Below are 25634 nucleotides of genomic sequence, written 5' to 3' on the forward strand. Positions count from 1 at the left end.
TCTTCTGATGTTGTGAATACCTATGGACAAAACTTAAAACGAGACTTTCCTTTATGCAATAATATGAATTGGGATATGCAACATACGTGTGGTATACAGGCATAATTTAAGGAAGGTGGGGTTCAATCACGCAGCTTCACCTGCTGGTAGCTACTATGAGCTTGTTTCCAAACAGTACTACTGATTTTTGATGTTTTCCCGCATAAGAAAATGAGTGTGACAGCCATGGATATGTTACGTATAGCTGTACATATGTAAGATAGAAACTGCTGCTTGTTGAGAACTTCTATCGAAACTAAGCATTAACTACAAAAAAGATATGAGAAAAGTTGTTCGTCTTGATGTCCTTCACACACTGAAAGTGTAATTTACAGATACACCATCTATTCGAACCCAGGCTCCTGGGATTTTATTTAATGGACTCATCTTAGTATTGTTGGGGATGGCAGAATTCCTTGGTAGAGCGTATTGAAACTCACTCTGAAGAACAGGGGCATCAACAGAAATTTTCAAGAAAGTGCCAGCAAGAACATTTTTCGTGTTGGGGAGGAGGGGGAAGGAAAGGATTCCCCTCACCTCCAAAGCATTGCTTAAGTTCGAAGTAACATGTTCCTGCAAGAATTGATTGATTGCTTTGGCCTAATTTACCTAATGGTGCATTTCTTACTTTTCCGCCACTTTTGGCTACTCGCAAAGACTAGTATGAGTGATGATCTGGTTAAATTAATGAATGGACACTCGCAAAGAACGGGCGAGATTCGAACTCGGGACCCCTGGCGCTGTACGGCCCTGTGCTTACCACACTCCCACGGAGGCCGGCTGTTCGTGCAACGATCTGTACTAGTCTTTACTTCAGTTGTCAGTCCATTGTAAAAATGAATGCAAATTACTGCACCTGAAATGAATATGAAATTGTGTGTGTGTGGATTCTTTTTAATTCGAATTAATCGGTAATTCGAACATAAGTTTTTCCCCTTTGAAATCATCTTTAATTACACATGGTTTTGTTCATTCGAACTTTTTTCGCATCCCCTTGGCGTTCGAATTAAAAAGGAGTCCACCGTATATGATTTTAGACTAACATCATTGGCGTCTCGTCCCTTGGGGCTTCCGGGGCTTAGCCCCTAAAGAAAAACGGACGTATTCACGTAATTATCAATCACCATAACGCATAACTATCACACAGTCTTTTAAAAGGCGATTTTTACCCACGTAAATTCATCGTCTGTTGCAATGGATACGACAGCGCTCCTAGCGGCATTGATGTCAATTATCGTTTTTCGGGGCACGTCGCAAAGGAAGGCGTGGCTTACACCCACCTACGATACAGTGAAGGTCACATGCTAGCAGAGAGAGAAGGGGAGAGTGCAATGGATTTGTGTGCTGATTCGGGGCTAATTCCGTTGCGTCGCGTTCGATCTCGCGTGTTGTTCTGTAGTGTTTTGGTGGCTTTCATTCGCTATGTTTGAGTGAGTTTGGCAGGGTTGATGTTCGAACACAAATTGATGAAGGACATAGGCTGTCATTTACAAGACACAATAAATTTGTCCGGAAAAATAGGCATATATTAAATATAATTATCGATTGCTTAAAATTCTGTGGTCGACATGAACTTGCTCTACAAGGACATAATGAAAGAGAACAATCTTTAAACAGAGGCATCTTCCCAGATTTATTATCCCTTCATAGAAGAGGGAAAACTAAAGAGGGAACTTCGTGTTCTTTATTGTAGTGAAGAGTTGAAAAACACAAACTGTATCAGTAGATTGCATTCATTTTTTATTTAAAATTATTTAGAGGGTACCTTTTCAGAAACAGTAAAAATGACAAACATAGTTTTAATAACTCCAGTGGCAACAGCTGAATCTGAACGATGTTTCAGCACATTGAAGCGTATTAAAACCTGCTTAAGAAATGCAATGGGACAAGACAGACCAAATGCCTTGGCACTTGCTTACAATAGAGATAGAATACATTTCAAACATAGAGGGCTTCAACGAAAAAGTAATAACAAAATTTGCTGAGCAGAAGAACAGGAGTCAACGTTCGTAGAAAGGTATGTTTCACAACAATACCTGTTTGTTTTGTAATCATGTGAATTGTCATTATATTTTAAATTCTTTAAAAAAAATAAGTCCAGTTTTGTAGTTTAGAAGAAGATAAATACCTATTTTTTGTAATTCATGTGAATTGTCATTATATTTTAAATTCTTTAAAAAATAAGCCCCGGCCAAATTTGAGGCCACGAGACGCCACTGACTAACATTTACTTTCCAGAAGGGAAATTGGCCCCTTTGTACCCCCACAAGACACCTATACTGAAGAACCACCCCAATGATAAAAAGCGAAAGCTTCGGCCGAATTGGAATTCGGCACAATACTCTTGGCGTAGATTGTACGGGGCAACCTTTTGTGCTGCGATCAATATACAAGTTCACCGCGCAGCCGAAACGTTGCGTACGCTCCTATCACTGGCTGAAGCGAAAGGGGAGGGCCGGAAATTTGACAGGAAGCCGGGAGGACATTCAATTTTCATGATACGTACGCGAAACCGTTCTATCCATAATTAGCGCGACCCCAAGTTTCCTGCTTGTGTCTTGCGATGCATAATTTGTTTTCGGATGTAACGTCGTTTTTGCCCTTTGCCGTTTCTTGGGCCGGCCCTTTTGATATGATGCGAAGCATATGTTTCTCCTTGCCGTAGGCGCTTCGGGGCCATCAGCACGGCTCTTACGGTGATTTCTTTGCGTCCTTGAAGACACTAATAGACTGTTTTACTCTGAAAAGGACCAAAAATCATTCTTATTTGTCCGCAGTCAGTGGCGTGGCCAAGATTTTCGAAAGAAAAAAGGGAGGGGTATACGTATACTTTTTTTTTAGTAGCCAGCCCTCATTTTGCCATTTTCCTGCATTTGACGCTCTTTTTTTTAGGAATATTTAGGTCAAAGTGGCCGGTTATCCCCCCCCCCCCCGCTGGGCACGCCACTGGCCGCGGTGGTCCCGTCGGTAGGATGTCTGACTTCCACGCAGGAGACCCAGGTTCGATTCCAGGTGTGAGAGGCTCTGCGGTTCACTTAGCATCTAAGATTGATTGATTGATTTGGTGTTTTAAGTCCACTATATGCACAGGAAGGCTAATCGGGACTGGACCTACAGTTTAAAGTGGGATCCGAACCGCTATGTGCCACCACCGGGTATCGAACCCGGGACCACTTGATAACAAGGCGACGACGTTAGCATCTAAGAAAATGGTACCTGGAGGGTGGTGGTGATTACATCATTGCCACAAATGCCCAACATGTGTGGGGTCAACCTTCACATTCTTTCCTTACGCCTTCAAGGCATTGTGCAATGTACATTTTTTCCTTTTCTTGGGTAGTATTTTTTACAAGTTTTTTATTAGGAATAGTCTCGAAATATATATTGCAAACATGTGCAGCTTTTCACCGCCACACAAAAATGTTCACAGCGTACGAGTGCCATTATGGCAAACAACGTTTTTCTGTTACGAGCCATAGAATAACGTATATTTGTACTGACCCACTGCAACCACGCACGCAGTGCAGACCCACAGTTGTCACTAATGAATTGACTTCGCAATCACTGTAAACAAATATACCGCTTACCAATAAATTATCAAATAAATATCCGTTTTAGTAGGTGTGAAGAAGTCGCGTAATAAAGTAAACTGCTTGAGTATCATGACAAAGTACCTTCCCTAGTTTTTATTGCATTTTCAAGTTTCTAACAACATTTTGCTCATTCACCATTGTTTTGTATACATTTTTGTCTTATTTAATTTTTCTCAAAATTCTGCAACGGAAAATCACGTCTTTTACACCAAAGTTTAATGAGCGCTTGGTCACAGATAACGCCCGAGACAGTAAGGAATCGAGGTCTTAGCGTTGCAGGGAGCTGCAAATTAAAAGAACAATTGGATATCATCCCCTCCCAATCCTACTGCAATAAATAAGTCTACATGTGTCGAAATATTCAAATACTTGTACAGTCACGTAGGCAGGTGCCGCCAGCCCCATTGACATTAGGTAAAACTATTTTGTATTTTAATTTCTTTGAGGTGAAGAGAAAATGTAGACAGCGTATATAATTTTGTTCACAAGTTCGCGAGGGATAAATCCATAGAACATAAACAGCAGCTATTAGATTTGTTCATCTTGTTTTTGAGTAGAAATCTAAGTACCGGCAAGTGTTTAGAAGATTCTCTAGACTTGAGAAAGTTCTTTCATAGGGGAGCTTCTTAATCTGTAACTTCTTTGTTCCTCCTGCAGCCTCTCGTTTGACAAATATCTGGAACTTGAACGTCATCATCCACATTCCTTCCACAGCTGCGTCAAATGCCAACAGATCCATAGTTTCGGAAACGAAAATTAGTTTTATTGCTTCGACCGGGGTATTGTAGGCACTATGATTGAAGTGATGCGATATAAATACCTGTATCATCAAAAATAGTATAGTGTGTGTATTAAGGGATGATGTCAGTAGCTGTCAATTAACACATCAATAGATGTTTTAGAAGATATAGAAAAAACTAATATTTGCATGACATTTCTAAATTTTATGTTTTATAAAAACAATGCACGCCCCCCAATTTACCTTGATTTAGTACTGTTAAACTTTTGAAAACTGGACTTAGTTTACAAAGCCTCCCTCATAACCCTTGAGGCCCCCCTGATAACCCGTGAGCCCCCCCCCTGGAGATCAATTCTAGTCAGTGGTATCGTTACAACCCAGAAGTGAATGTACAAGTTCGTGACTGGGCCTCCCAGTGGTAACGCTGTAACTTTGTAATCAAGGGATCCGATCTATGCATCGTGGCTCAGATCCCACTTTGAGCTGTAGGTCCAATCCGAAGTAGCCCATCTGAGCATAAAGTGGACTTGAAACGAACGCTTCAAGAGCTTTCAAATCGAAGCGACACGGAGAAACACGGAAGCGACACGCGACATAGTGTTATTTGGGAACGGGCCAATCAAGACCAACGTTTCACACCGTAGCGGCATGACAGGCCCCACAAGCCTACGTTCGATTGGTGTGTCGCTTGTCGCTTCGGTGTGAATTCTTCCTTAGATTTACGCGTATCTTTTGTCGTTTATGAAAAATCAATCTTGCGACAATGAAGCTAAAGAATTTTCCCTAAAACACTGCTTCAGGTTGAAGTTTTCTTGTTTCTAAAACCTTTTGTACCAGTCATACTTGTAATTATCACTTTCTTTAATAACGCAAGTTATTGTAACTGACATTTAATTGTACATTGACTTCCATTTTCCATAGCTGCGGTTGTTTAGTCTGTAGGAACTCTGACTACCACGCGGGAGACCCGGGTTCGATTCGGACGATATAAACCCGACTCTGAAGCTCACCCAGCCTTAAATAAATGGGTACCTGGCGGGGGATGGCGTAAAGGCGGCCGGAGCGTTGTGCTGATCACATCACCCCCAAAATGGCCAAGATCGAAGAATATGTGGAGCCCCCCCTTATATATGCTCATGGCATAGTGCAAAGTGCACGGAGAGCTTTACGTCATTCATTTTCCAAGGGGGCAACGCCCCCTTATTCCCCATCTTCGGACGCTCTTTGTTTTCGCTCAACATAGTAAACGCATATCTACAAAGAAGCTATGTAACGATTGACGTTTATTCATTTCCTACGATATAAAGCAAACAACAGAAGCTTTCCTTTTTTCGCATTGTCTCACTTGATTTCTTATTCCGTCTTCCTTTCTCTGTAATCCTTTGAGCTTCACTGCTGAATTATTTGGTAGACTACAGATAGAAAGCAAAACAAGGTATCCTGTGACAGGGTGAGCCCGGACCGTAGAATGCACGTGTAGTCTTCATCTGTATCGTGAAGGATGGTGCATTTCTTACAATTGATTCATGTATGGACGCATACCTAAACTCATAACGAAACATATGATCTAGGGATGATATCTACGAGCATTCCCTGACATTCGCTACGAGACTCGGCGGCAAGCGGCCCAGCATGCAGCGCTTGTCTTTCCCGGTGAACGGGGTCCGCGACAGTCGCTAGAGTCGGCTATTAAAATTACAGTTTTCATATTGTGTACTAACGTTGACTACAGAAGGTGTTGAAAATGATGTCCCTCTGCTGCAACACATTCCTGGCATCTCCGAAGGAAATTGGCATTTACACGTGCAAGTTCGTCTACTGTAATTCTCCCGATTTCTCGTACAATACTCTCTTTTAACTTACGGATGGTGTGCGCAATGTCTTCGTATACTTGGTTTTTCTTTCCACTTTTATTCAGAACTGACCCTGTTACTCTAAACTTTTTTACGAGGTTTAATATAGTGGTCCTATGTGGAACGGGAACACCAGGAAATTTCGTTGCAAAACGTCGTCGCACTTCTCCACAATTCCTGTTTCCGAAGTAACACTCGACAAGATAAATCCTTTGTTGTAATGTAAACTTTTGTGGTGCCATATTAAGCCACTATCTTCAACAAACGGACACGACACAACACAACTTCCGAGGGAGGATTATACTGGCGTCAGTCTGCAACGTCAACAGAAAGGGAAAGAGAGCGAAAAAACAGACTGTAGCCTGCGACTGTCGCGGACCCGTCCACCGGGAAAGACAAGCTCTGACGCCAGGCCGCTTGCCGGCGAGTCTCGTAGCGAATGTCAGGGAATGCTCTGTAGTTGCAACCGGTAGTGTCGCTATTGTCTCGAAATATTTAATATAAACATTGGCGTAGCAACATATCGCGAGACCCTGGACGAAATTAGAATGTTGCACCCCCTCCCCTATACGTTCTTTAAATTTGAAAAGCACGGTCAAATTAAATAATAATAATAATTACTGATTAAAATTATATTTAATCACTTCTATCACCCTAAAAATATTTGTGCTAACCACTCCGCCACGGAAACTGGCTTTAGTATTTTCGTAGCTTATATACCCTGCTGCTTGAGTGTCAGTCTCTCCTAACAATTCTTTTTCTTCCAGACACTAGCGCATACATTTAATTTAGCGCCTTAAAATAGCGCATTTGCAGTCTGGTTTCACGAAAGATTGTTTAGAAATGTTTCCATTTGAATGGCTTAATTCCGCGTATTGAAATGCACATAGTTGACGCGGCGGCAAAAAGCTTCCTTTGCTGCACTCGTAGCTAGCCACCGTGATGCATTTCGAACGTATCAGCATAAAGTGCGACCGACCCCTTTTATAAGGTCAAAGGAAGCATAATGACGCTTTTATGCTGAGAGCTTTGTGCTGGAGAGGCTCTGTTACGATAGCTGCATTTTCCATTTGTTAGAATTCTCGTGTTGTTGCTAATACCGCCACCTGAAGTGACGGGAAAAGTTATAAAATATAGAAGCGTGTTTCTTCTTTTTGTGTTATATCCTGTCCTTCGATTAGCAAAACGTCACCTTAAGTGCACATTTAATACGATTTAGTCAAAACTCACCTCCATGGCGGAGTGCTAGCTTTTATATTGAATCATACTAATTCTTTTAATCAAATCAATGATAAAGCTGAGAGAGCTAGAAGATTGAAGTTTTTCACGAGCGCACTACGACTCCAGGGATCCCGGATTCGAATCCCGGCTCGAGTGGTCGAAAGTAGCCTCCCCGATGGCTTATTGGTAACGTTGTCGCCTTGTAATCAAGAGGTCCCGGGCTCTATACCCGGTGGATGCACATAATGGTTCGGGTCCTACTTTGATCTGTAGGTCCAGTCTCAATTAGCCTATTTGTGCATAAAAGTGGACGTAAAACTCAAACAAGCAAATAGTCAAAAGTGAGAACCAGCTTGTAGCCATTATTTAACTATCATCGCCTGTATCCTGCCACCATAATTTCCGTAGGTTTGCTGTGATATTGTTCAACAAAATTATTTTCCGGCTGACTCGCTATTGTTTGCATGGAAATCCGTTAGTTTTACGTCACGGGGCAGGTTTTTTTTATTGATTTTTTGGTTACGTAGTGTCGCATTTGTGCCACTTTTGGCTAATCGCCACGATAAGGATGAGTGATTTGACGATAAGACACTCACAAAGAACCCCCATGCTCAGCCCTGGATTCGGACCCTGAACCCCTGGGGTCGTAGTGCACTGTGGTAACCACTCTGCCACGGAGGTCGCTATATTTTCTATTGGAGTTTTGACCGTCTAGTGAACCTCGAGACCGAGACAGTCTTTCGAAACTGGAGACAGTTGTGAACATCGATACCGAGACCGTCTTTCGAACATCGATACCGAGACCGTCTTTCGAACATCGATACCGAGACCGTCTTTCGAACCTCGGTACCGAGACCGTCTTTCGAACCTCGATACCGAAACAATTTTTCAATTTCTAGACCTTCTTTTGAATCTCGAGAACTTCTTTCGAAACTCGAGACAGAGACGATCTTTTGGAACTTGACAACGGTATCAGCATTGAAACATGAGATGAGAACTAGACGTGCTTCCTCATTCACGAGACAAGCCCGTGCGCCCGTCTCGTCTCAGTGTCATCCCTATCGGCTTCCGGCCTACTACAAGAGGAAACTGGATACGAGCCGAGCCGTTCTCCTTTCCAATAAGTTCCCAATTCCCGTCGCGTCCCACACGAACGGTGGAGGAATTTCAATGCCGGGATCGCATCTCGCTTCTTCCTAATGGCCACGTTCGGGCGGGAAATAATCGAATCCCGACAGCCGGCGCAACAGTTTCGTCGTTGTGGGCGGGCATCGTAGGCGCGCCGACGAACGCAGAGGGGCAGGTGTTCGATCCGTGCCCTGGCCGGTCCAGGCAGTCTCTTCTCTCAGGTTCCGACGTTCGTAAGGCATCATGGACGCTGCAAAAGACGTGTGAGTATCTCCGCTACCTGTGGCTCTCGCCTCTTCTTTCTTTCCCGGCGCTAGGACGGTTCGTACCCTGTTGAACCCTTTCCGTACCCCAATATCGGGAGCATTTAGTAGGTCAGTGTACCATAGGGTCTGACCTTGGTGACGGCATCGTAATAGTAAAGAGTACGCCGAGGGGGATGTTTTTAGTTTTTCGGAAAAACCATGGTAAACGCTGATAAAACGCACAGCTGCTGCGAAGTGTGTTGTAATATTCTCCCGATCGGCGTGAAGAACAAAGCGACAGGCTTCGATCGCTTACACCGGCCTTGACTTAGCGGTTAGCGTGATGCGCCCGGAGGTCAAGTATCGTGGATTGAAGTCCCGGCTATTTCTTGTTTGCCGTTCTCTCGTGTCGTATTTGTTAGTCCTTATCTTCGATTTATCGGTGCAGAAAACATATTATTAACGCTATCGCTACGTTATTAGTAGGGCCTGGAACTTTGTTTAACATATTTTTCATTTGGCTTCGGATCTAATATTGGGGTGAGATCTTTACATATGTGATGAAAATCAACCGAAATAGAAGAACTTGACAAAGCATATTTTGACATATTTCACCAATTTTGCGTTTTTACGACATATTTCTTCAGTTTTGTTGTAATAAGACATATTTCTGTATAATGTCGTAATTCTCTCGCACATAATCGGTTATTTCATATTTTTTTCTTCGTAGCTTTAGCACAACGGATAGTTCATATTGTCGATGGCAGGATATGGAAATTACGTAGGAAAAAAGATGCCGACTTTTCTTAGTACAGAACAATAATACCCCACTTTTTTTTATCCCGCCGACAATTGATAGCCATGCAATCATTATTGAGGAAAAATGTTCACTCTCATTGTTGCACGGGAAGCAGTTTCGTTCTCATTTCTGTGCCTTTTTCGTTTTTCACAAAAATCAGTCAAAAGTAAAAATAACATTTGGTACATTACAGCCCCTACTCTACTCTATCGGGTATGGGAGAAATTCGAGAGTACTGTTGTGCATATGTTTGGCTTTACTGGGGATATATCTGCATTTTTCGGACATATTTGTAACTTTTCATGACATATTTTCCAATTGATGACACAATTGCATATATATTTTACAGTTTTATAGGACATAAAAGTCCCGGGCCCTAGTTATTCGAGATCCTGGGTTCCGTACCCGAGAGATAGGTCCGATTTTTTACATGTAGAAGCCCGGGGGTTAAAAATTTCGCGACTCCACCTCCCCCTTCCCGTGTGCTACAATTTCGGCCTTCCCGGCGGCGTAGTGGTAACGTCTTCGTCTTGTAATGAAGGGATTCTGGTTCGGTCCCTAGTGGAGGTACATAGTGGCTCGGATCCAACTTGAAACGGTAGGTCCAGTCCCGATTAGCCTATCTGTACATAAAGCGGACTTTAACAATAAGTCAAACTCATAACTTTAAGGCCAAGTTGTTTCAAATGGTCAGTTACATATTATTTTATTTTTTACTATATTTCCAATATTTCATTCTTCTTTTAAACATTTTCTGCCTCCTACTCAAATCAAACATGCCCCAGTGGAGGCCCCACCAAGCCCCCCTCGGATCTGCCATCCTTACAGCCTCTCCGGTTGCGTAAGTAAGTAACGCTGTCACGTTGTAATCATCCATGGCGGAGTGATTAACACAGCACGCACCGACGCCAGGCGTCTCGGATTCGAATCCGGGCATACGCGGTGTTATGAGTATTCACATCAATTTCCTCATAGCTCGCTCATCCTTATCTCCGCGATTACCCAAAAGTGGCAGGAAAACGAAATAAAATAAACAAAATCCGTATACGCATCGAGTGCCCCGCTGAAACCACATTACACGTGTGATGTCATCTGTGACAATGGGTTCTTTTCCCGCCAGTGACATATTGTTGCCAGAATGACATAGTAGAGTCCGAGTGCATTCGGAACATATCCAGCTGACTGCGCGAGTCTAGCCAGCGAGCCTACGAGCAGTGTACAGCATGAGCAATAGAGTTAGCTATAGGCGCAGAGTAGAGATGACGCCAGCGGTTCACTTCTTGATTGGAGGCGTCGGGAGTTATGACTCGCTCCCAAGGTGCAAGCGCAGAACGGCCAGAGCTGTTACGGAAATAATCTCACTCTACAAGCGGTGCTCTAAGCCTTAGTCTCTAGGACCAGATTTATACATGAGCCCAGTATACCCGAGCCTAGTAGCGTACGAATTTGGGGCACGAAAATTGCTCAAATGTGACCCGGGCACTTCTTTCGCCTATTTTGTTGAATAGTTGAAGAAGCTAAGGTGCATATTAACGGGGGAAGGATGACTAGAATTTTACATCTGGAGGAGAGGGGGTGAGATCGTATTGAGAGTACGTAAGGGTAGATTTACAGCCAAAATGGACATAAATTAGGCCTTCGTGAATACTTTTGGGGCTTTCGAATTTGCGGGGTATGTTGGTCGCGTGTGGATAAATCATTGACTCGCTGTCCCACCATTTGTGTCAAACATGTCCCAAATGTAAGCTTGTTCATTAAGCAATGGCTGACAACTTATCTAAATATTGCGAAATTCTTTCCCAGCTTAGAATCAATAAATTTTCAACAATATGTTATTGAAGACTATGGTGTAATATATTAACCAGGGACGGCGACAGGGGTGGGCACGGGTGGGCAATTGCCCACCCAAAAATTGCTGTGCCCACCCAATCAAATTTAATAAATATATACCCTTGAGAAAATGCGAATGGTTCAATAAATAAGTTTATTATGGTGTTCACTCCATGTATATTTTACTTGTAGATATTATCTATATTACAGACAAGTTCACATATCTTCATTAAATGAAAAGCTTTGTTGTCCTTTACCGAAACACTGATTTAGTGAATAGGTTTACGAAAGTCAGCGTAAATAATAAGTTGAATGGAATTAATTTAAGCTCTTCTTCAATTTCCTTAACTTTATCATTGGAAAGCGAGAGGAATTTCCAAAGCGTTTGAAACAAAAACTGTGATCCAATGCCCACTTGTATGCTTAAGCAGTTAGTAGGCTTAGGAGGATTTATGTATGAGAGGCGCAAATTGTGCAGAATATGATCAAGATTAGAACAGGATTATTGGCCTGAGGGCTGCAGCTCCTGGCCTTCACAGGTACGATGCATCAAATTGTTTTGAAAATGTGCCACATAATGAAAAGAAATAGATAATTGAAATGTGGCAAAAATAGAAATATAATTAATTATCTGTCTGCCATAACTTGGCCAAAACGTTATAACTGAAAATGAGTGCAGTTGGGGTGGAGTGGAGTTGCTTGATGTCAACTCCGGGCTTCCAGCCTGGGTATGATTAAGGTAATCTGTTAAACAAATAAAAACCTCTTCTTCGCGTTGTTTCCTCCAGCAACACACAAAGTTGTTTATTATAATATTGAAATATTAAGGAGAGGTAATTTGATATGTCCCTTTCATCATCACGATTTTATATACCTGTCATCTTCTAATTTCGATATGGTATCCAAAATGTTTTAAAAAAATATATATTCGTTCTACTAATAAGAAGCAATCACAAAAATAGATTTTGATAAAACAGCTCTGCAGGTTTGAAAAATAGCTGCAGAATTATTGACTTGATAATGAGTTAGCAACCGTGTTTAGAAACCTTCTTACATGAGTTGTTCTTTTAAGTCAACTTTATGCACAGATAGGCTAATCGGGACTGGACCTACAGTTTAAACTGGGGTCCGAACCACTATGTGCCTCCACCGGTTATTGAACCTGGGACCCCTTGATCACAAGGCGACGACTCTACCACTATGTCATCAGGGTGGCAAAAAATCTTCTTACAGATACATTTTCCCTATCAGTTATGTAATCATGTGATTTTTCTTGTGATTAACTAACATAGAATAGGGACGAGATTTTAGAACTTTGTACTTCATAACATAATACATACAATGTTATTTATTTATTTATTACTTTTCGGTGATATTTTGCCAAAATGCCCTTCATTAGCCTAAGTAAATATTATGCGGAATGAACTAAGAATTTGATTTATACCCGGGTTCTTACTTTTTTTAAAATTTTGCTAATAAGACATTATCCATATTTATGTCAAACCCTGAGCTGTATTGGGCGCTCGGAATGCACACGTGATGTAGTGACACCTTTATCCAGGTTGGATTGATTTCAGTTATTGTGTATTAGTTTTAATGTGCGAATTAATTAATGTTTAAATGATGTTTTTTATTTTATTGCAAGAGGTTTTACTATTCATCCTTTTCAGTAAGGGGTTTACCCTTGTATTATTTTAGGGACTCGATTAGCCATTTAGAAGTAAATAAATAACAGTCTGCGTGTGAAACAACCTGGCAAACACACTATGATTGCATTCCTCAGTTCGTCGATTTCATCAACATGTCGTACGTGAAACTCGCGATTCACGATTATTGGTACTGCGCGACCCTCGAAACACGATGGGGACATTTTAGAATGTAGAATCTTGAATTTGAGTCCGCATTTGTTGGAAATTCTTTGTCTTGGCAAGTTTGTAAATGCTGTAAATACTTCTTACAGCCATAGGTGTGCGCACGGGGTTGCCAAATATACCTGGCTACCTCAAACGTCTTCTCAGAAAATAAAGAAATATGTTGAACTACCACTAAAATAATGAAAATTATATCAGTGGTGAAAAAGTAAGGAATTTCGTTTCATTTGAGATGATCAGCTCGCTCTCTCCCTCTCCACAAAACAATGTGATATTCCTTTACTATAGTAATCAGTAAACACGTAGTAAAGAAATATTTTTTTTTCCTTTATAAGTCGCAGAGCCCCTTCATATATCGGCCGGTAGTTTTTTCCCCGAGGACCGACATGTTTGTTAATGCAACCTTCCAACATTTCCAATAAGACTTTCATGTTCAAAGACTTTCATGAATGCTCTCTTTCAATGACAAGCGCATCAATTTTCAGATTTTTCTTGCATCTGAATTCTACGGTTTAAAATAATTATATATAACACATGGCATTCTATCGAGTGACCAGGCACAGCAATAAAACAGCATTATAAAACATGGTGAAACTGAACCTACAGATGTATTTCGTGATAGTGATTCAGCTGATAGTACCTGCACAGATATAGCTTTGTATTTATCATTTTCAATTGTTTACTTTCATTATTTAAAATATCGACACAGTGATAGTAAAACCTGAGCTAAAGTGATAACAAATGTTCATTCTATAATGTTAAAATTTCATGTTCAGATATCTAATAGTTTCTGTGAAAAGGAACATGAAGTTACGACTATTAGGCTAGCCTTGCCCAGATAGGTAACTGAAACTTCCCTTAAGGCACCCCAAAATAAATTAGTCTGCGCACACCTCTGCTTACAGCATCGCAAGTGTGTAATTATTCTTTTGTATTTTGCCAGATAAGACTCCCAAGTTGTTGTTTTAAATTCAAGTGGCAACCTTGCTCCCTGGAAGTTACGTCAGATCGATCGTTTGGTGAGTTGGGTTGCATATACATACAGGTCAGATTTTCAGCGCTCATAGATCAGAAACTAAGCACTTTCGAGGTTATGTGTATGAGGAAAAGTTCCTTGGGTTTTTTATATCTACCAGCATCCAAACGTTGTTGAAGTTGTTTTAGGACACCCTGTATATGTTGGAGGAGGGGGGCATGAATGCATGTAAAAGTCATATAAGGTCTTACATTTATACTGCCCACCCTAATTTATGAATATACATCTTCTGCCCACCCGGTCGAAAATTTCTGGCGCCGTCCCTGCTTTTAATGCAAGGACGGGAAAATTTACATCATTACAAGGCTTTTATCATTCTCGTATTGAATCCTTGCACAGGAGAGTAGAGCCGGTGAAATTACAATATTCTATCGCTAAATTTTACGTCCACCTTCAAAATTACGAAAACGGTACGCGACTATTTTTTTACAAGTTAAATTTAAACATTTTGTCAAAATGAAGATAGATAATGATTATAAAATGCAGTTGCGTGCAACATGAATGCATTTTTAAAATTAGAACAATACTTAACCTTAATTAGCGGGGTAACTACGTAAATGGCCGTTATTACTTTAAAAGCGGTCATTGTCGTTTTCTTACGGTAGTTGGGTGGCAGAATAGAATTTCTGAAGTCAAATTATAGAGTGTAAGTAGTCATGTACCCGCGTTTATTCCAACCCAATTAATTAGGAAGATCAATTAAAGATCAATCAGGGGAAGGAAAAAGTCACGTGACCAAGAGGAGTGGGAAAAGGAAATTGTTGAATTTTAATTCGTGGGAAGAAAAGGTGTGGGGAAGAGAAAAAATGCGGGAAATTTGAGTGTTGGGAAGTGAGTTGTGAAAATTCGCACACTGGTAGCATAGGCGCCGACTCCATGGGGCTTGGGGGGGCTCGAGCCCCCCTCCCAATATTAACGATGTGGGGGCAGAGCCCCCCAAATAATTTTGCTTAAGAGGATCTAATGTATTATTTTGCTTCTCTCGTAAAGTTTACTCTGAATTGTGCCACATGAACTTAACTTTAAATACACAGTTAAAAATTTTCTAGACCATCAACTTTGGGGGCTGAGACCGCTAAGCCATCAACTTTGGGGAGGTTATGACCAGAGACAGCAAAACACATGACTTATTACTATATACTAAGTATGTAATTATGAGTATTGTTAAAACTTTTACTATGAAGAGTTTCAAAAGACGATATGCATGAACTAGGGTAGTGGATGGGACGTTCGGGCTACAAATGGCTCTCGCATGACATTCAGAACGAGATCATTGATATATCAGGGAGATCTGTTTTGCGCTCCGTGGTAGCAGATATTAAAATCCGGGAATATTTTGCTATTATGGTTGACGAAACTTGTGGCATATCCATCCGTGGACAATTAATATTCTGCATTCGAACTGTGAATAAAAATTTTAATATTTTTGAGGAATTCATGGGCTTTTATTAGGGGTGTACGGGACGGGAAAAATTTTCAATTTCCTGACTAACAATAAGTCGGGAAATTTTCGGGACGGGAAATGTTCGAAATTTCCCGAAGCTCTGAAAATCTCGAATTCTACGTCATTTTCACTTTAAGTGATTTCTGGATTAGAAACTAACAATTTACGATAAGTTCCAGAAATTGACAATGATGAAAACGTCGAGAAATAACTACATTTTAAAATGGGCATTCGGTATTTTCCGACTGCTCGGGATCCCGATAAGTCGGGATCCGGACGGGAATTTTTTTTCCCGATCCCGACTTTTCGGGATCCCGCACACCCCTAGCTTTTATGAGATTCCGAACACTGAAGGCAAAACTTAAAAAAGGGAGGGAGTGAGTCATTCATTAATTTATTTCAGTGATCAGAGCCCCCCCTCCCAATAATTTTGACAAGTCGGCGCCCCTGACTGGTAGTAACAGCAAGTTTTGTATTATTGCGTATTAGATAGCATGGTTAAGGGGAGGAGATACAGTTACGCAGCAGCAATTGTACATTTGTTTCAATATCGCCCGAATGGGCACTGCTACTAAGAAAAAAAACTGTGTGTATCCAAGAGTATGAATTTCTCTTCATGTTGCAAATGGGAGCGTTTTTTTTTATGTTGATTATTAAGCTGGACATAATGTTTGAAAAATATGATGAATAAGAATTTTCGGAATCCCATGTACCTATACGGGAAATCAACTTCAATATCAAGTTATGGCTAATCAAATGGAAGTTTTGACTTCCGCTGGTGAAATGCATCTTCAAACTGCCCTCTTCCCGTTAACATCTTTTCTATTCCATCGGAAGTTTTTATTCCCAAGAGAACGAATCAAATCATACTCCCATATGATCAATGCTTTTCTCCTTGCCTCCTGGCAGTGTTGCGAAACCTGATGCGCATAAAAGAACTAAATTTCACCTTAAATGGAATTAAAACTTACCATGGAGCTAGATTTACGAATGTTGGATAAAGTGCCTCCTAGGGTAATGTTAGTTGTCAAACGGGGGGGGGGGGGGGTAGTGCTATTACCGTTAACTCTTAAATTGATGACAATTTATTCTTAGTTTTCAACATCTAGATCCGGCGCAATCGCCAATCTCAAAAATCTACAGATGGTGGTATGAAATCGAAAATAACGAATTCCATGATAACAATATTATGTCAATTTCACGTCAAACATGGCGCTATAAAGAAGTAGCTGGGGAGATAAGAGGGAGTGGGGCGACCCAGCCAATATAACAATATCACGTCACGTGCAAAATGTATAATTATGACAAAAGTTGGTCTATGTGAGCCGGAACTAGTGATGGCATAGTGGGTCACGGGGGTGGGCATCCCAGTTCACAACCGAATGAGTGCACGAAAGAGCCAGATCTGGCTCCAAGAAAGCTAAGTTGGTACACTGCCATGCACGGAAGAGCTTGGGAAGAGTCCCCGTGGAGACTATATCATGTACCCTTACAGACAAAAATATCAGTGAAATATAGTTACGGACAAACTTAATGAAACTCGGGTCAACTACGTGTCTCAGTCGCATTTAACCTAATTGCACAATATGACTACATTCATTATTTAATCAACTACTTAACCAATTCTTCAGTGGTCTACGTAGACAAAATCCACAAAACATTCACATAAAATATTATGGAAGAGTCGGCTACAATTTAATTTGACCATAGTGTCCTTTGGAATGCCCTTATGAACTCCCAACTACTCTGAAATTAGTGAAATTGTTCCATGTGATGGATTCAAGACATGCATAATCAAACCACAGTACATGCTTCCTGCTTGGATCACTGTTCCAGTCGAACTCTCCTGATAACGTTTTAACTAGTGATCGGCCACACGTAACTGGCAACTGACATCAAGTAGCTAATTGACAAAACCGGAGTTGCCCATGATGATTCCAATCAGTGTAGGCTCATTTTGACTGACGCTCCAAGCCTTGTAATCTTACTTTTGAGATGCCCCTCATATATATTTCAAATGAAGCTTTCACTGGCAAATGCTTAAATGAAGTGTCGAGGATTTTTTTTTTACTAAAGGGAAAATAAAGACACACACGCGCATTCTTAGAATGTGAATTAAGTTGTAGTTAGTTTAGGTCTTTTTTACGCATAGATAGGCTTAACAGGCCAATAGTTTAAGTGGTTCCGATTCCACTTGAAACTGTAGGTCCAGTCCAGATGAGCCTATCTGGGCATAAAATGACTGAAAAAAGAAACTTTTTTTAAAAAATAATGGATCTCAAACTCTGAAGGATAATTCTGCTGGATGGCACTCTAGGAACACTCCTGTATCTGCCCCAGCAGCTAAGAATTTAAAAATCCAAACAAAGAGAAACATATTGAAAAAGGATTATGTACAGTGCGATCGAAAAGTCCCCGCACTCACTTTTTAAGAATTTATTGTGTAGAAAGTAATGCACATGGGAACGAAAGGAATACATATATAAATGCTTTAGTCCTTGTACTACACAGAAAAATAAATGTAAACCAAAAGTGAGGTATACTCTAATGGCAACGGTCGGTAAAACACAAACAAGATGACATATAACTTTAAGCGCATGAGGAAAAAGTTTCCAAAACACAAACATAACGCAACACAAACAGAACATAATCACATAAACACACAATGGAGGTTATGCTGCACTCTCTATGGACATTGCAAAGTAGTGTTTGGTTTCCAGTTTATAGGAAGTGTTGAAAATGGCCGCCATGTTCCTGTAAACACATGTCTACACGCTTACACATGTTCCGCGACACCTTCCTCAATGTTTCCGCTGGAATTGCAGCAATAGTGTCAGAAATTGCTTGTCGGAGTTCATCCAATGTGCGAGGGTTGTGTGTATATACTCTTTCTTTCAGGAACCCCCAAAGAAAGAAATCGGGGGACGTGAGATCGGGGGAACGAGGGGGCCACAAATTTTTGGAGATGATGCGGTTCCCGAAAAACTCGCGCAACATAGCCATTGTGTCGTTTGCAGTATGGCACGTTGCCCCATCTTGTTGGAACCAACATTCACGCTCATCCTCTTCCAATGTAGCCACGATTTGTTGCACCAAATCCCTGTACACATCGCCATCCACTGTGTCCTCAAAGAACAGGGGTCCAACAATCCTTCATCGCGAAATGGCACACCAGACACCGACCTTTGCAGAATTTAGCGGTACTTCATGCAGGGCATGTGGGTTTACAGTTGCCCACATTCGGGTGTTTTGTGAGTTGATGTATCCACTGAGATGAAACCATGCTTCATCGGTAAAAAAAAAATTATCGAGAATGGCCACATTGTTGCGTGTGAAAGCACGGAACCACCGGCAGTACTTGATACGCTTATCTTTATCTAACGCTTTCAGCTCCTGGACGACTTTCACACGATATGGGTGAAACTTGGCTACTTTCAGTGCCTTCTGTGTGGATCCATATGATACTCCAACTTCTTGTGACAAACGTCGTATAGATTTTCTTGGAGATTGCACCATTTGCTGACTCACGTTCTCTAGGAATTCGTGTGAGACGACCTTGGGTCTTCCACTTCGTTGTCGATCATGCGCTGAGCCTCTTTCACGAAATCGGCGAACAAGATCATACACTGCACTTTTTCCTGGCACCGGATCATCAGGGAATAGACGTCTCCATTTCTCCACACAACCTCTGTATGTCTTACACTCAAAATATGCTTCTAACAAAGCGATTCGCTGCGCTCGCTTAAATGGCATTGTCGACCGACTGCACAATAATGACTCACACCACTGACTGTAATAGCAGTGCAGCTCTCCCGGGACGTTATTGCATTCTTCAAGGTCATACCAGTCACTACTAACAACGTTGCCAACTCATGTTGCCTACTGACCTCGTAGCATATTTTCAAAGTATGAGTGCGGGGACTTTTCGATCGCACTGTAGATCACACACAAAAAACCATAAACATACATATTACCAAATAAAATGTGTTATGAAAAAAAATCTAGTAATGAAATGATATATCACTACGGAACGGATTTTAAGGTGCAGCATCTTTCCAAAAATGTAGCTGTTTTCATACCAATCGTTTGAGATATGTATTTTAGAACATGAAATCAAGTAAAATGAACACACTTCGTTGCACCTTTTTATGAGATTAGCACATTTATCCCCTTTTTACCCCCTCTTTGATGTTAAAAAATTGGACAGAAAAATAAATGATTTTCACTCATCTTGAGCAGAACGAGAGCTTTAAAATGATATTGCAGCCGCAATAGTTCCCAAGATAATGTAGCAAAATCATGTAGAAAATGCAAACTTCAACAAAACCTATCTGCAGAATAGGTTTCAGTTTATGTTGAGCAGAGTTTCTCCGCATATAAGGATCTCCTGAGATCAGTGTCAGCAACTTACATTTGAAAACATAGAAATGTTGAGCATAATCTAATATAGCAAGTTGCTTGAAACCCAGCAGGGGGGTGGAAATTTTTTGGGGTGACAAAATTTTATACCAATTCTATATATCTTCACACAAAAATGGGGGGATCGTATAGTTTGATTTACTTGTTATTGATTTTTAGTTTTGGTTATTATGTATAGTTTGTCTACCTACATGTAGGTGATCGCAGCGATAGGGTTGAAATGAAACACCAACTCTTATGCCTTTAGAATCGGTTTGGATGGAGGGGGGGGCATGGTATTCGTATTAATACAAGATTAGTCGAGCAGACAAACTGTACAGAATAAGGTTGACACTAACAATGGCAATGAGCCTAAAGTATCTAAAGTAAACATATATTGCTTAAATATGTCTGTATTATACAGTGACCACAGGCAACTTCGACGGAAGTCAATTCTAGGGTAGCAAGGAGGGAAAAACATTGACAGCCAAGGGCACATACAGGGATCACACAGAGGAGCAATTACCCCTTCAATGTCAAATTTTATGCAAATGAAAATTCATTTTGTAAAATTGTTCTTACTTGCTTTGCTCGCATTATTTGCTTTTCTCGCTTTTCGTCAAGTTCAGAGCTGTAGCTATGGGCGATGGGAGTCGGCCTTGAGCGCCGAATGATCTAAATGAAAAAAAGTCGTAAAAGAGAGAGTGCCTTGGTGCCCCGTGATATTACTTGTGTTTAAATAATATGTGTTGTATATCTGTATTGAATAAGCTTTGAATACGTACACAATTTAGTGTTATCTTGTTGCATGTGTATTTTCCATTTTATGTCGCTCCATGTTGCATATGTGTAAAACTTATGTTGTACATGAAAGTTACACATGCATGTTCGGAATTCATTTTCTGCCATTCAAAAATACAGTTTGTGTGATTGATTTCCAAATTTTCACATTAGCTAATGTGAAATTGACTGTGTTGTAAAAAATATTTCAAGTAGTTTGTTCCAAACAAAAACTTTAACACAGACTTCTACCCCCTTTTTGCGTAATTTGTGAGGATAATAACATCTTTGATACTACTACTACTGGTATTAGTAGTAGGAGTAATAATAATAATAATAATAATAATAACAAAGCTATTATTAATGTTATTATTATTATGATAATTGGTGCGTTTATCCTGGTCCTTGCCCCCCCCCCCAGACAAAAATTTGTGGTTGCACCTCTCGTATTATATTTTTCTGCAAATTTTGTCTGACAAAAATAATTTGAGTAATTAATTTGGCATAAACAGGGGGGGGATGTTCTACCATTTTGGGGGGAGTGTATCATGGGCCTTGGGGGGATGGGCACCCCTGAAACGCAGTAAATGCTTCCTAAATACTGGTTACTTTATGTAATTACTAATTATGTTATTTGCTACAGTGTTGAATAAAGAATGTTAGTGTAACTGGTTTAGGCCTGAATAAGGGTACTTTATCATCACCTTTTTGGTAACATTTTCAGAACCTTTTTTTTCCCATTCCCAACCATAATTTTGCACCTTAAAATCCGTTCCCTACATATCACTAACACCTCACAAGATAGAATGGAATGGAAATCTATCTTGTATCGAGTGGTTGTTGTGGATGAGTTTCTCATAGATGCCTTTCATTGCAGATTCTAGCTCTCGAGCAAGAACTGTGATTTAACGGGGATTTTCTTTTTCTCTTTGCAGATACCAGAAGACAGAGTCGGCCCTCAAGGGCACGGCAGAGAAGGCAACTACCCTGCTGGGAGGGTTGGGCTCCAACCTGTCGATGCGCATCGGCCAGCTTAAGAACTCAGATTCGTTCAGGTCACTGGAGGAGAGGGTTGGCTCTGCTTATGAAAATGTAAAGGTAGCCACTTCTGGGTCTATAAAGGTAGCACTGAAATAACTGTGGTTCTTTCTATTCTGGTCAAGATTTAATACAGACACTAGGTTAAATGGTTCGCACTGCACTGGCCTGGAAATCCCGGAGAACTCTGAAAAGTTGGGGAATTATTATATATGTACGAGGGTCACTATTTATATTTTGAGCCTAACAATGAAAAAACAGGAATTTGGCATTGAAAACTGCTTTATTGTTTTTCGAAGTATTCTCCTTTATGGTCAATACACTTTTGCATTCGTTCGAACCATTTTTCAAAGCAGTTTTTCCAATTTTCTTGAGACACCTCCATAATATGGTTTTTGAACGCATCAACGGCATCTTCCGCCGACGAAAATCGTTGTCCACGCAACGGCGTCTTCCGCCGACGAAAATCGTTGTCCACGCAATTTATTCTTGACATTCGGGAACAAGAAGAAGTCATTGGGTGCCAAATCAGGACTGTACGGCAGATGACCAATCAATTTGATTTTTTGACTGTTCATAAAGTCAGTTGTTAGACGAGATGTGTGACAGCTGGCATTGTCTTGATGAAGAATGATCCGACGGCATATGTTTGTTTTCCGTATTTGACCGAAGACCTCTGGCAAACAAATTGTTTTGTACCATTCAGAGTTGACCATTCTACGTTCCTCTAAAGGCACAGTTGCCACATGACCAGTTTTCCTGAAAAAACAGGCGACCATTTGTTTCGATGTGCTTCGAGCGCGAACAACTTTTGTTGGATTGGGTTCATCTTGAAACACTCATACAGTGGACTGCTGTTTACGTTCTGGCTCATATGCATATATCCATGATTCGTCACCTGTTATAATCTTATATAAGTCTTTTGAAGCACCACGATTGTATTTATTGAGCATTTGTTTGCACCAGTTGACGCGAGCGTCTTTTTGAGTTTTTGTCAAATTGTGTGGGATCCAACGAGTACATACCCTTCTCACAGCTAAATGATCATGTAATATTTTATATGTGCTGGTGGAACTAATGCCTATGGTTGCCTCAATCTCACAGTATGTCACATGACGATCTTGCAGTATTAGGTTTTGCACAGCATCAATGTTTTCTTGAACAACAACTGATTTTGGACGACCTTCTCGAATCTCGTCGGTGAGCGAATGGCGGCCACGATTAAATTCGTTATACCAGCGTTTCACAGTGGCAAAGGATGGGGCTTCATCGCCAAATGTGGAAGTAAGTTGATCGATGCACTCTTGTCTTGATAATCCACGTTGAAAATCGTAAAAAATCATCACACAAAAATGTTCACGAGTTAATGCCATTTTATTGTTGTCGCACAATCTCCAAGGCAACATAAACAACACAAATGAAGCTATTGACAAAACATTTGAAGTACGTTATGGTCAATGATGCCAGACGATTCCGTGCAAACGTCAAATCGTGCCTAACTTCAATCAGTGTTGCCAAGGCTCAAAATATAAATAGTGGCCCTCGTATACGAGGGAATATGCCAAGTCATGGCAACTATTTTCTCATTGCAACCTGCATGAAAATCCAAAATATACAAATGGAAGGTGGCAGTCTAGAGTACCGTAGAATGTACGAACAATGCAGATCATATGCACCAGGTGTACATAGACGTCCGGAAGGAGGACAAGGGGTGGGGTATGGCCCCCACCCCTGGAAAATGAATGTCTACCTAAAAATTATATATAATTTCATTTCGGTCACAATAATTTTTTAATTGTTATAAATTCGTTGAAGAAACATGATAATTTCAAACGAAAATAGTGGTTTTTGAGAGGCCACAGGCAGAACTTTGCCCATGAATAAAGAATTTCTAATTAAGGGGGGAACTATGCCTCCTTTGACCCCCCTGGAAATAATTCTGCAGACCTCCATGCAGGTGTAGGATAGGAAAGTGAGCAAAATATCCTTTAATATAGCATTGTTCCACATGTGTTTACAAGTCTGAAAGCATACATTAGCAATACAGGAACAAAAGAACCACATACTATTGTAGGACACTATTCCCCACAGATTCCACCAGCTCCCTGTGACATTTCTCTCCCTTATCTTGATATATGAATGCTGTTCACGCTGTGGAACGGCAGTTGACTAAACAATTAATTATCACTGTCCACCACATACTACAGGTGTCATGTTCTCCAGGACATACAATCATATTGCAGTAGCGGCTCGTGCCTAAAATAACAGGTGAAGAAGTATATTTATAGGCAATGAAAACAAATAGTAAGTGCCAGTGCCCCCCCCCCCCCAATTTAAAACGTCTTTTTTGTCTTCATCCGTCCATCTGGAAAATGGTGTCTGCAACAAATTACACACTAAGTCATTTACTGGGTTCATTGTAGAAACCACAGCTCAACACATGAACACAACACACGATAGGAAACGCGAAACACACACGCGGAACAAGATCTCGCGAGAACGCGAAGATTTTGCCACAAGCACTGGATGCGATGTTTTCTCCGACGAGAGAACTGATTCACGTAGAGGGCGACACCATGTTCAAGGCCAACGCTAGGTGACGTCACCGTTGCCATGACAACCGGCTAAGTCTTCCGCACCCTGGCGAGGTTTGCTCTTCGACGAACTCACGTGCGTAGCGCAGAGCGGCGTAATTTGAGTATTATCGCGTACGTTCTGCTGAGAAATAGTTTAATTTAACAAGCAAATGAAAAATGTCAATATTAATTTGAAAATTAGGTGAAAACATCTGCACTTGTTGCACTTGGCCAGCCGCCACTGTCATATTGTGGTACAAACATTTAACTTTCAAAAAAAATATAGTTGCCGTGACTTATGCCCCAGTCCTCGTATATATAATACAAGGGCTGAGCCGATGCCAATGTAGATGTATCAGACAGTATTGAAGAATATTGGTTGGAATTTACTTACCAATACTCGCTGATGCCATGCAACACTTTCATGGAATATAAATATCCTGAAAATTATGCAAAATTCGAAGTTGTGTGCGAAAAAAACACTCCAGTTACATGCCTGGTAAATGGAGGCATGTAATTGGAGTGGAATACTTATTCACTTGTGTTAGTCAATATTTTGAACCATTTTTAATTTCTAAGCATCAGTATTGGTATTGGTGGAAATCAGTAAGGGTATTGGCTCAGGCCTAATACACAGGGAACTGATAGTTTTTAAATAGTTATTACATTTCAACAAACTGAGCTTTTTGTTAACAAAGCATTGCAAAAGCAGTAGTACATTTGGTTCAGCAAATTTTCATACACGTACAACTGGTGGCGCTAGTGTCACTTAAAAAAAATGGCATCTGTACAGGATAAAGCACGCATAGCCCATGGAAGTCAGTACCAGAGGCAAGCAAGCAGATAGGAATTCTAAGGTCCACTGCTCACGAAGGTCGTGCACAAGAGGTTACGTTTGTACGCATACACGGTGTTGCACTAAATTATGCCAGATAACAAGCTGAAAAAAACATTCATTTGCCATTGAAATTCTGCAGAAGATTGATGTTACCCCTCTAGACTTTGGGGTACATCTAAGAAATCGTGTATTCTGGCCAAAAGGTA

At 40.8% G+C, this 25634-nt stretch overlaps 1 protein-coding gene across 8 annotated transcripts in view; it reads left to right on the forward strand.

Annotated features, from left to right (window-relative positions):
- LOC145991177 (tumor protein D54) overlaps nt 1–25634 on the forward strand; it is a 98968-nt gene that overhangs the window by 69864 nt on the left and 3470 nt on the right. For 5 of the 8 annotated variants that reach the window (XM_083127031.1, XM_083127030.1, XM_083127032.1 and 2 more), the window contains one exon: nt 21912–22098. In XM_083127031.1, coding sequence (XP_082983157.1) covers nt 21912–22098 — 187 coding nt within the window. The remainder of the gene's footprint in view (nt 1–21911; nt 22099–25634) is intronic. The other 3 variants (XM_083127026.1, XM_083127029.1, XM_083127027.1) reach the window with 2 other exon arrangements.

This window comes from Lepisma saccharinum, chromosome 8 (genome assembly GCF_977018435.1).
Source record: "Lepisma saccharinum chromosome 8, izLepSacc3.1, whole genome shotgun sequence".
In the NCBI taxonomy this organism is placed as follows: Eukaryota; Metazoa; Arthropoda; class Insecta; order Zygentoma; family Lepismatidae; genus Lepisma; species Lepisma saccharinum.